Source organism: Aspergillus melleus, assembly GCF_016097325.1.
Source record: "Aspergillus melleus strain CBS 546.65 chromosome Unknown contig3, whole genome shotgun sequence".
In the NCBI taxonomy this organism is placed as follows: domain Eukaryota; kingdom Fungi; phylum Ascomycota; class Eurotiomycetes; order Eurotiales; family Aspergillaceae; genus Aspergillus; species Aspergillus melleus.
The window spans coordinates 5,336,856-5,349,301 of NW_025763372.1; the positions used below are offsets into that span (position 1 = coordinate 5,336,856).

General features: G+C 44.1%; 4 protein-coding genes across 4 annotated transcripts; 3 read left to right on the forward strand and 1 right to left on the reverse strand.

The window, feature by feature from the left end:
• Positions 1–1,285: 1,285 nt before the first annotated feature.
• LDX57_006847 (uncharacterized protein) lies at positions 1,286–1,916 on the forward strand (the record flags this gene model as incomplete). Its single annotated transcript, XM_046088566.1, has 2 exons — positions 1,286–1,551; positions 1,598–1,916. The coding sequence occupies 2 exons, from the start codon at positions 1,286–1,288 to the stop codon at positions 1,914–1,916; spliced, it is 585 nt and encodes a 194-aa protein (XP_045944536.1).
• A 966-nt stretch (positions 1,917–2,882) lies between these two features.
• Positions 2,883–3,509, reverse strand: LDX57_006848 (uncharacterized protein; the record flags this gene model as incomplete). Its single annotated transcript, XM_046088567.1, has 1 exon — positions 2,883–3,509. One exon carries the CDS (start codon positions 3,507–3,509, stop codon positions 2,883–2,885), a length of 627 nt encoding a protein of 208 aa, XP_045944537.1.
• A 519-nt stretch (positions 3,510–4,028) lies between these two features.
• On the forward strand, positions 4,029–4,237 carry LDX57_006849 (uncharacterized protein; the record flags this gene model as incomplete). The annotated part of the gene is made up of 2 exons (XM_046088568.1): positions 4,029–4,166; positions 4,220–4,237. 2 exons carry the CDS (start codon positions 4,029–4,031, stop codon positions 4,235–4,237), a joined length of 156 nt encoding a protein of 51 aa, XP_045944538.1.
• A 685-nt stretch (positions 4,238–4,922) lies between these two features.
• Positions 4,923–7,058, forward strand: LDX57_006850 (uncharacterized protein; the record flags this gene model as incomplete). Its single annotated transcript, XM_046088569.1, has 1 exon — positions 4,923–7,058. One exon carries the CDS (start codon positions 4,923–4,925, stop codon positions 7,056–7,058), a length of 2,136 nt encoding a protein of 711 aa, XP_045944539.1.
• Between the last annotated feature and the right edge of the window lie 5,388 nt (positions 7,059–12,446).

Here is a 12,446-nt window from a genome sequence, read left to right on the forward strand (position 1 = left end):
ATGTGAGTAGTCTCCCAACGGCCTCTATATGATGCTCACTTTAGTGTAGCTGGTCAACCATCTTGGTAAATTATTGGAGCAGGTCGGACGACTTCCTGATTTGCAGAAATCGGATGTCTTGATGCGGGCTCAACAAGGTGGATTTATCCGATACCACATTCTGAGCACCGAACAAGAGATCATTTCCTCCACATACCGGACTAGTTGCATAAATATGTTAAATATCACGGTCGGCCTCGAGGTGGGTTCGTTCTTTTAAGAGACCTGCAGCAACTAACACTCGTGCCGTAGGAGCAAGGCCCCGGAGCGATGCCTCCTCCTCTGGAAGAAAAGCAGTCTAGAAAGGTAGGTCCACTGAGAATCATGTTGGCGGCTTGTTCTTACCCTTGTAGCTTGTTCGAGATCTTGGGTCCGATCTGGAGCAGCTTGGGCAGCTGAAGATTTCCCAGGTAGCCAGCGTCGGGTACGGACTTGAAAAGGCTGGCTTTGTGGATTGTTTTGAATTGAAAGAGGCCGACCAGGAGCCATCAGTGTCCCCAGGTAAGAGCGTATCCATCTCACCCTTCTTACTGTCACTTCCTATCATACTAACTATTTCTTCTTCCGAAGTGAATTGTACTATTGCCGCCGCTCAGCCTATTCTATCCCCTCCGTCGGCCCCGTGCCTACCAATTAGCAATCCCAAGTCGTCAATCTCTGCAGATCCTATTCTAGCCGACGTCGTCAATTCATGGATGAATGATACACACGATAACAGTCATTTCCTAAACGGCGAAGTAAAGCAACTGTGGGATGTGGGAATAATACCCGAAAGCGCTCTTTATACCCCGCCAGATACAACTCTTCTCACCTCCTGTCCAGGCTTTGGAATCTCGTCACCCACAGAGACCATTTCCACACCTGGAATAAATGGGACAACTCCCTGCTATTCGACACCCTCTACTATGGGTTCTGGCTCCTCACCTGGGGGGAAACTCGCAGATGTTAGACCCGTAAGGCGGAAGTTACCCAATACAAGGAAAACTTCTATAGAGCCCAAGCCGGCAATCCTCTCACTACAATCTTGCGGCGGAGGAATATTATCCGAAGCGCATATTCAGGTGATTCTTGAAGCAGAAGTGTCTTTTTTCTCACAGACATCTCGCGAGCTGCTACGGTCTCTTTTGGATGGGTGGGACAACAATATGTCGCTCGGCCTGCACGCCCTTGGACTTCCCGTCGTTTGGAAAGGTATACAAGGAATGAAAAAAATGCTTTCCTTGATCCCGTTGCAAAGCGTATTGCAATGGTCTTGCTGTACCTCAACTACGAAGAGCTCTGTACGAACCATGACAGATACTGGCCTGCTCTTAAAAAGAAGCGTCCCAGTTCCCACGTCATTACCTGCACCCTGCAAGCATATCACGATGATCCTCGCAAATCAAAATCAGAGAAATCTCGTCGTGATCAGATTTCAGCCAGTTATGTGAATCGCGGTAGGTTGTGGTGGATACTTGCAGGGACACTGGGAGTTGGTATCATGTTAGTCGGGGGTGAGCTAATGAAACCCATGTAAGTTTACTGACTCATACAGTAGCCAGTTTACTCACGTTTCCAGCAAAAATGATTCGTTCAATGAGGATAAAATCAATGCCCTCGTCACTTTAGTCTTGAACACTCACCCAGGCACTATTTGCACCTTCCATGAGTTGGAGCCTGTGGTCAAATCTCTGATGTTTGGACAGGTCACAGAAGGTCTCCGTCAGGCCATCCTGAACGATGAGATTGGCATCTTCGGGAGACAGAGGATGGCACATACCCAAGCCGAGAATGCGGCAGCGATAGCGCGCCAGCGGACTGAGAACCCTTGGACAAATGTCGATGCCAAACATATTGCGATGGAGAATATGGCTATATTCCTCACTAACGTGCTGTAACATATAGTTCTAGTCTATTTTTCTTATCACCTACTCGAAGAGCGAAACCTGGGATTTGGGGTAGCGTCAAGGGGGTCTGCTCTTCAGCCTGATTCGTAGTCCTTTGTATTTATACATTGCATGACATTATCTGTCTTATTTGTGAGTTTTAATTATCGTCATGGATTTGATATCATTTGCTAGCCCGGGCGGTTCGCCTTGTTTACTTATAGCACTGTAGCACAATGGATGAACGATCTACCTAGGGTCTTTTTGTTGGTAATATGCTATTCCAATCTATATTGAATGCAATATATATTGAACTGAAAGGAAGGGTCGATTAGTGTGCTGTAACTAACTCGGAAAGAGCATCTGTATGGTTCTACATAAAAAGCATCAACGGTCTTTAGTGTACAGCAGCTCCTATAGTCACAATTGTAAACTACTTCTCTGTATCTGACTGAGGTGTGTACGAATAGAATGTACGTGCAGATATTAGAGCAAACCATGCAATCCCAATGAGGTCACTACGAGACCAACGGACTTCCGTCAGGAGACGTTGCTAAAAATAAATGAGCAGCTTTCAAATGTAACGAGGATACAACTAACCTTTTTTAGAACTCCCAATGAGCCGGCTGATGTCGTCGCTGACAGGAATTCAATAGCAGCTGGGCAGTTGCGCCAACGATCGAGGTTGTCAATCCCAACTGCTCCGTCATCCTTAACATATTTCTGCATGAGCTGCATCATTACTCGCGCAACGGAGGCCAAATCGTCTGCTTGGTCCGCCTCCGACGACCGGACAGCCCATAACTCAATCCGTGCTAGAAATCCCGGTCAGAGTTGCTTTCCCATGGGGCTAAAGTAGTGGAATTACCGATTCGGATCTCCCCTTCGAGACTCATGAGTATGCTGGAACAATCCAGGGACGTATGCTGGAGATTCTGGGAGACAAGGTATGACAAACCATCAATAAACTGGAAACAGTTAGCAATCAGATATATCAGCGTGAACTTGAATGACCTGAGATATAATCGCAGCCAGCTGCGGCTGGTCTGGAAAGGCCTTGCAGGCAACGACATGATCTAGCGTGAGTGGATAGAATTTGCCGAGAGTATACAGAGCATCAGAGGTGCGGAAGCATTCCCAAACAGAGTCCACGTTCTTATGGCGCGTGGACCGGAGGATAGTCAGGATTTTGTCAGTATCCTTGTGGGGATACTGACGAATCGCCCAGACTGCACGGCGACCAGAACATCGCACACATACAGCAACAGTGCCAGCCAAGTCACATTCATAATACTTTTTGAAAGTGTCCCAGGGAGGCTCCTCCCGTATAACTAGATCAGAATCCACACTGTTTCCCAACCCCGTGGCCTCCGGAAGAGCCAAACTTCGTGGTGGGCCTCGAATGATCTTATGGCTTGGGCCTGCAGGCGAGGGAGCAGCAGGCCTTTTGGTCAGACGCGCGCTGGATGATATAGTCCCATTAGGCTTAGGTCTAGGGACAGGTAATGGGGGCACTGCAGCTGCAGGATCTGGGGGAGGTTGTTCAAGCAGAGGAACCGCATCCGCCAGGAACTGGGTGGCCCGCTTGCCATCAGCCGGGGCCATGACGGTCTTGGAAGAGATCGAGTACGTATGGTCAAAGTGGCAATGAACGCGAGCGAGAGACGTGATTTTAAGTTAGGGTTGGCTGCTGTTTCAGGCCGCTGCGGGGAACTTGCGTTTCATGTTTGAAGCGACTGCGGTAGCACCGCAGTGGACGATGCATGGGAGATATATACATTCAGTCATAATACTGACTTCCTTGCCATCGCTCTTGATACCTGTTTCCATTTCCGGCCCTTGCAATGCAGCGGGCTCTCTTTACAGAGGAAGAGGTCCGGCTGGCGACGGAGCGGCGCTTGAAATACCTAGGTACAGCCAAAGTCAGTATCTATCAAATCCATTTCGATCCTCCGTTGCCCCGGGATCTTGATTCCCAAAACCTGGATCGGCTCTGTGAAATCTTCCGCAAAAACCAATGTCGCCGCCTGGATGTAGACAATCACGTCCCTGCGATCGTGTCTCGGCAAGATCTCGCTGACGCGTTGCGGAAGGCAAATATTCCGCAGCCAAGACTGCTGACTAATGACCCCCGACAATGTCCCCGACTGGAATTTGTGGTGGGGCAACTACGTGCCCTCCATGGCCGTCATCGTGTGCAGGCAGGAGCTACAGTGCTTCCTCCTATTGATCGCTGGTGGACCGTCGACCTTTACGAGCATGGTGAGTCTTGTGTGAATGATTACTTCGTCATGTAAAGACTGACAACACTTTAGATATTGGTGAAGAACTAAAGACCTCTCTGGTAGAGGAATATGCAAATCAGAAAAAACCGACCGATGGTGAAATATATCGTAAGATCCGGCAGTACGAGGGCGAGGATAATGAAGCTTTCCGAGAGCGGTGGCTTGTCCGACTGTCATCCAGCAACCAAGACCGCTTGGCTCAATTAGACAAGAGGAGAACCCGTCGTCTTCGGCGAGCCTTCAATCTGTTACTGCCAATACCCGGGCTTTGGCCACATGGGATGAGGATTAGCATGCTCCACCGATTGATCGCCACAGGCTGTATTGAAGTGGATTCTTGATCCCATTTTCCATCTTGCTCATCAATTTCTCATTTACTCTGTAGGAGATTGTAAACTATCTCGATCATATCAGAAATTTTTGGTCCTCCTTAGTTGACTCCGATCCTACTTCGATGAAGAAAATCGACACGGATACTGTTGACGCCTTGCAATTACTGACACCGAAGAAATCCCGGACCGATGCGAAAAAGGCCTGTGGGTTGATCCTTAGTGGCCAGGCATTCGCGGAATTTAGCGAGGAAGAGCGAAGGATAATATGGAGACGAATGAAAGACTCTGACGGGCTGATTCCATCCCTGTACACTTTTTTTGAGGATTTCAAGTATTTGGAAAGTTGTGCGCATTGTGTAAAGCGCCTTTTTGGACCGTCTGATGAATCTATTTGGAGAACCATGGCGTCGATGTTTGTTACCTCTTTAGATGGAGATATAGGAGAGTGTGAGATCCAGACTTCCGAGTCTACTTTCCGGCGTCAGCGTGCAACCGACATGGAGCGGCTCGACATGGGATACCTACAGGTGTGGCTATATGCAATGCGACATTATCCGTTGATGCCTCCGGACGCAAAGAATGATGATGACCTGCTAGCTAAGCCAGCGCGTGCCAAAGCCGATGAAAGAGCGATCTACGAGATGGCCGGACTTGCTCGCCGGCTCGGATTCAAGTCTCCAGAAATCGATGTTTTGGTAGATGGCTCCCCCGACCATCAGATTGCACGGGCAGCTCTGCTGCAGGCCAGGAAACCTAATCGGTTCCGATACGACACCCGACAGTTCGATATCCTGGTGAACCGAATTGCCGAGTGCTTCGCAATGGCGGCGCCCTACGAACCTGATATAGGACATGACCTTCTTGCAGAGAGCACCATGAAGCCCCGGGCTCGCTGCGGGATGCCACGAACGCGAACCCACAAGCAAGATAGCCCTTTGCTCTTCCTGGACCGTTTGCATGCCGACGACGTTGGGGCCACTGACACGATCACTAGCTTTTATGTCCGCCGCTGTGTCTATTTCTCCTTCTTCGGAAGATCTGCACGACCTGGACACACTGGCAGCGACCGGGCCGGAGAGTCTCCCGGGTATATTCCCCGGTCGCCGTTATTCGTCGGAGAAGATGGTCTATCTGGCGACCATGGATCCGCTCTGCAAGTGGCTTTACCAAGGGAGTCACCTCAACAAGAACAAGAACAGCCACAGGGGCAAGCGGCCCGACGGGATGAGGAGCAACGTTCTCTGCGCCGCCAGCAGGTACCGAGAGCTGAAAGAAAACGGGACATTGTGAACCGACGACGGACGCGGAAGGCTCAGATACGCAGGCGTCAGTTGCGTCCAACGGGAGAAGGGAACGACGATTCCGAGGAGTACGACCCCATGGAGTTGGAGTATCTGAGCATGGAGCCCTCGGATCAGGATATGTCCGACTGTTCATCCCAGGAACTCCCTGACGAAGGCCCACAAGACGAATCAACGCAGTCCAATCCAGCAACCGCCCTCACGCTGCACTCCACACATGGCCCTGCCGTCCTGGAAGAAGCAGATACCCATAGCCATTGCACGAGAATTTCACTTGAGGCAACCCCGCTTGAGCAGGACTCAGAAGACAAATCAACAGTAGAGGGTCCACCTCAGGACGATGGTCTTGAGGATCAGGCGCGTATTGATCATCCATCACAGCCACAGTCCACGGAAATTGAGGACGGCAATTCTTCAAGTGTTGGCGGCTCTGGTGGGCAACAACCGGTCTTGGATGAATACCTTGACCAACTGATGAGGGCCCAGGAAGAACAGGAAAGGTTGGAGGAGGAGTTAGAACGTGAGCGACTCGAGGAAGAGCTTGGTCTTTCTCACCAGGAGCAGCCAGTTCTGGAACCGTCACCTAGACCTCCAGAAAGGCAGAATTCACCGCCGACGCCCCCTGACGACCAACCGGCGGATGTGACGCATAATAGGAACCCAGATGTAGCACAGGCTGTTGTTCCAGAATCGTCTCAAGACCCATCGCCAGCTTCTCACCATGAAGAACAGCCGGAGCCCCCAGTGGAGAATCTCGAACATGTAGCACCTACTACCCAGGATGATGCCAGCCACCCCCTTGGTCAGGGTCCTCCCGCAGATGATGCTGGGCCTCCAGCCCCGGTGGAGGCACCAAAACCACCAGCTTTTGTTGAGATTTGCTTCTGGCGGTTTGAACGAGAGGAATGGAAGCGGTCCGACCGCCTCCGAGTGGATCCTTCCGATCCATCGCCGGTGGAACGAATTGCAAGAAAGTATTCATGGAAGAACTATTCGCTGTATGATCGGAATCTACAAAGCCTCAGCCCCGCCCAATGTTATCGCGCAGCCACTGTCGACGGCAATAATGCCATATTCCTGATCTCTGAGCATGAAGAGCAGAGGCTCGCAGCCGAAGGCCGGCTCACCAAGGACAAGCAGCTTCTATCGTTGGTCTCTCGAGTGCTAGATCGGGCCGAACTCGAACCGAAGTCTCCCACCAAACGTCACCGTTCTATGTCGCTCGGGAAAATGTGAGAGCATTCTCAGGACTGGTTTACACATATGTGGCTCTATCTAAGACTCTTATATACATATGAGCAGGATTGGTTCGAGAATGACGTCTCCGAGCGGCTAGCAGTATAAGAAAAGCCTTTTGTGTTGCCCTACGACACGTACGAATTATTTTATGTAGCGATACTTGAGCAGCAACTTATGGGAATAAGTTAATATGCGAAAGATCATAAGTTATTTTGAGACATGGAAGTGTCAGACCAGAAAGAGTCTTCCAGAATGGAATGGCTCTCATAAAAGTCTTCTTGTGAGGAAAATAGCCACGTGAGAATTGTTCTGAAATCTAAATACAAATAAGAAGCATAAAATCATGAGAAACACCTCTTCGAAACGCAGGCCTTCTGGAAGGCTTGATCTATAGCCAATACGATCATAGAACACTGAGTATAGGAGCCTGCAGCAGGAGAAGTGGCTGCTGCATCTGTCTTTGATACTAAACAAAAAACGCCTCAGCAAGAACGTCTACCTTGTTCATGACTCATATCTCATTTATCACAGCGGTGCTAACGAGTCCAATGATTACAAAGCGACTTCCAGCTGAACCGCAGTCGTCCCTGCCAAGTACCAGAAGTAAATGTTGATTGGCCTTCCGACCTAACAAGGTGGGTCATCACTGCCGTACATCCCGCAGTGACCATGAGGGGTTACTCGATTTCTTCCGCTGCGGTCCGGTGAAGCTCCCCGCACCTGCTCGTGAGTTTCCAAATCGGCATTGAGCCACGGAACCTTGACAATCAATCCTCCTGCAGGGAGAGCTACTGCGGCGCTAGTCCACAGGCCTTGACGCCATGGCTGTGAGAAGCCCATGCCCGTATATTCTCCTAAATGTACGTTAAAGTGATGTGGTCGTGCCGTCAGCCTACAAAAGCTGCTAGAGTAGCGGTACGAAATAAATTAAATATAACCTAAAATAACACTGGATTACATCCAGTACAGGCAGGATAGATGCACACTTAAAATCTATCATTTAAATCAAGCCATTACTTCCACATAGAACGAAAAATGGCTTTCTCCAAGGTTGGCACTCTGTCGAGGAGTTGTCGAAAGTCAGCATCACACATAAGGATTTCTACATTCCATACTACATAATGCTGTAGGACCATTTGTACGGCCTCTATGCATTCGCTTTCTTCGAATACAAACCTCAACAATGCCACAATATCTTGAGTCCGCTCCTTAAAGAGCTGAAAGCGGGCGAGGGAACGTATAAGCCAATAGAGCGACCGATCACGTAGCGAAACCCACTTGGTTCTACAACTGAGGCGTAAAATTTCCGCGTGGCTTAGCAAAACCGCTGAATAATCGACTGCAGGATCAGCGTTCCAAGGAACGTCGGCTTCATACCAGGGCACTGGGTCAAATCGCTCAACGTAGGGGGCGTGAGCTTGAGTCACCCTCGTTGGATGGAAAATATTCTCCGTCAGATTTGTAGGATTCCATCGAGGCTCGATTCCCTGAGATACCATATTGCTGTTGCCAGGTTGATCGACAGGGCTTCCCGAGTGGCTGGAGTTCGGCAACGGGACGGAGTAGTCGCCCGAATATACGAACTCACAGCAACGGCCAAAGACGACTTCATCCATTTCAAGGTGGATAGGAGACTGGAGTATCTCCTCTGGAAACAATCAAGCTACTGCCATGTGGATTTGGAATCTCTTTCGGTCCTTGCCAATGGTGAACTCTATAATCTCCGATTGCATGATGCTGGATAGGTGTCAACCGTCACAGCATTTCTCTATAAGACGTAGTGGCCTTACGTATGATACTCCTCGTCCAATTCCAACATTCTGGCAAGTAATATTGTACAGATAGTCGGTTCTTACTAGAGGATGATGGTGCTTGCAAGTGTCTCAATTAGTATGTGGAACCAAGTGTTGCGAGAATACCGGCATCCAACAATAACACAGTTAACTAGGCCGACTGTGCAGGTACTGGATTCAGTTCCTTGACAAAAGAATTCGTGCAGACTCTGAAGAGACGAGAGAAAGAAGAGAAGCAAAGTCTTTATGTATGTTGGCCGCTGCTTGTTCGCTTGTGTCTGGAACTCTGGGTAAAACAGCTAGTGAAGCCCGTTACCACTGCACAAGGTGTGACTGCGGCGCGACTGCGGCGCTATACTTCGCTCATATGCGTCCGCAGCCATATCTGAGACACTTGCCACTCTAGCCAAATTGACGGGCCTTTTCTGGCGTGTGAAAACACTGCGCTGGGCAAAAGTCAAGTATATGAAGAACTGTGCTATACTTTAAAGGAACATCTCGAAGATACGCTACAAGAACATGAAACATTCTTTGCTTCCAGGGAACCTTATGAGTCGTTTCCATATAATTGACTAAAGCACTTAGTCGACGTGGCTCTGCAAACGTGATAGTTGCTTCCGTAAGTCATCCAAATATGCGTCAAATGTTATAGAGGCATATGTTGCTCCATTCCAACTGAGTTCGTCATAGAATATGGCCATGCTCATTTCTTCTCTGATTATGCCCAATATTCTTTCGAAATCATTCACGGCAAAGCAAATGACATAATAGAATGAGTCTGGATTCCCTTTTTAAAAATGGCTCAACAACATAAAAAGTAGTTCGAGAAGTGAATAAAGTTCGAAATGTATCGGGTCTAGTCGGTTGCTTAATCATTCTTCTATTAAAGTTGAAAAGGCTTCAATGAAAATAAACAATATGTTGCATAGGCTCAATCGATCACTCTGAAAGTCTGCTAAATAGATTATGCGAATCTCGTCAAGGAAAAGATGTAGATCCTGCAAAAAGAATGCTATCTGGATTTGTCACAGGAGCACTAAGCCACAAATCACCTCGTGACTTGCATCAGATAATCGTCTATTTTCATAATTGCAGATTTGTTTAGTTGCTGTATAAACCTTTAAAAATGTTCTTGATATGAATAGTCGTGCTAAACATAATTCGACAAACTCCAGAGATTCTTTTGATGCATGATATAGTTGCGTTATAACATGTACGATCAGCTTTATCAAAACATTCATAACAAAAATCTCAGAAATATCTGTACCCCTGATAGTGTGATGCAAATCCTGCATCGCGTGATAAACGTTTTAAAAATTTATAGTAAAAACGATGATCAACAATGACATGACAAATCATATTTCAATGCCGATGAGGAATTTGTAGACCTCGCCACGACCCTGATATTGGGTCCCTCCTACCGACTCGCGACCCGGACCTGGACAGTTCCGGGTCCGAGCTTTATAACCCGGACTGACCCTCAAAGTCATAAAATTTCGTCAAAATCATTTTAATTATAATTCTAACTATCTTAAATTACATAATTCTTTTATATCTTTTTTAATTAAAATGAATAATTTCGCTAACATATCATTATATATTATTGTTTCTTATATCTGTTCTATATATCTAATTACAATCCTATTGATTTTTATCCATTTTTTATGTAATTTTTTGAAATAAGTCTCTTAAATAAGTCTACTAACATGATAATACTAAGCATGCCTTTTTTTAGATCTAAAATAAATGTTGTATTATGTTTTATAAAAAGTTGATAAAATCAATATATAAAGATGTAAAAATATATTTTAAATATGAAATGTTGTATCATATTTTGCAGAACTTGAACATTATTTATATATTTTTTTTAAAACATTTAAAAAAAATTATATTAATCAACATTATCATTATCATATTACTTATATTTTATCTATATAACAATTTATTCTTTTATTTTACTAATTGTCAAACCCTAGGATCCGCTAAAGCTGTGCTGACTGCTAGATTGGTTATAGTTCAAGCCTTCCAGCAAATAGTCCGACTATTCCTGAAAATGGATGATACTTGTTTAAGAGTTCCAAACTCCGAAATAATCAACAATGTTTTGAGTGAATCTTTCAGAGATTCCGATGAATTAAGATAATGATCAAAAAATCTCAATAATTAAAAAAGAAATAAAATCAGATTGATACGTATATTTTTCTGTGATAAAATATGAACGAATCATATTAGCAGTTATCGAAAAATAATTATCAAAAATAATGATTGTATTAAACGCGAAAAATTAAACAAGAATTATTTAACAAATGAATAAATGAATATTTTTATATAATTTTTTATAAATATATCATTTGACATATCATTTAATTCTTATTATATTATTTGATTGCAACATATTTGATGATATACAACATATTATATGATATCAACATATTATATCACATGATTGAATCCTTTTTGATAGTGTTATAGGTTTTGAACCGTTGTCAGTCTATCATTTCTGTTTCATGATTTTTAATGTAGTAGAGATTCGTAACATCATTCTTCCTTTTTCAAGTTCTTTGTTTTCAAAAAACAGATAAGACAATCACTCTTTCTTTTACTTTTCTGAAATAAATCATTTCTTGTTTTTCCATTATATGTTTTCATCATATCTCAATGTGATTATTATAAAAAACATTGTCAATAGATTGATCGTATCACTCGCAACAATATTCAAATTGAATTTTTTTGTTTCTAATATTTTTTATGATCTGCTTTGTTTTATAGATTTAAAAAATCGAAACTATATTATGTGCATCTGTTGTGACCGGAAATGCAAAAAGTGATTTCATAATGAGTGAAAGTGAGATTGTCTAAAATGTAACAAAGATTGATTATCTATCAAAATCGAACAAATTAAAATACAAATAAAATAACTGTTTATTAAATTAAAAAGTTTGCGAAAGCATTGCAAATTTTTAAAAAAATGTGATGGAAAAATGCTAGATTATGATTCCCTTGTGATAGATATATTAAATGAAAAGGATTTTTTGATTGCCGAGAATCTTCAAAAATTAAGATATGCTGTCAATGAGCACAAAACATTCCAATTTGTTATTATGTCCGATAATATTACATTGCGTCAATTGATAGATGATTTTTTTTTAAACGAATTTTGACTTTACCGCTGATAATGTTACTGAATTAATTAATGACATTTTATTAAGTTCTTGATAAATTCTCAAATATTTTTTAAAATATTGTAGTCTTTTCACTTTATCAAGTAATATGATTTCCTTTTAACTTTTTTGCGTTGCAGGATTTTTTCAACTTTGTATTTTTGCTTCGTGTTATCTACCATTTTCACATTTTCTGTAATCTGAACATTTTCTGGTGCAAATTTCAATAATAAGATATAAAACATTAAATGTATCTTTATTGATTCAAATAATTTTAAACGATAATTGATTTTTTCAATTTTTTTGTTGATTTTGAATGATCCAATTTTTTAATGATCAAATTTCTAATTTGATCATTTGATTTTGATGTTTTTGCAAAATAAAAACATTTTCTTTTTTTTTTAAGATTAGATCCTTCTTCATAATGCTTA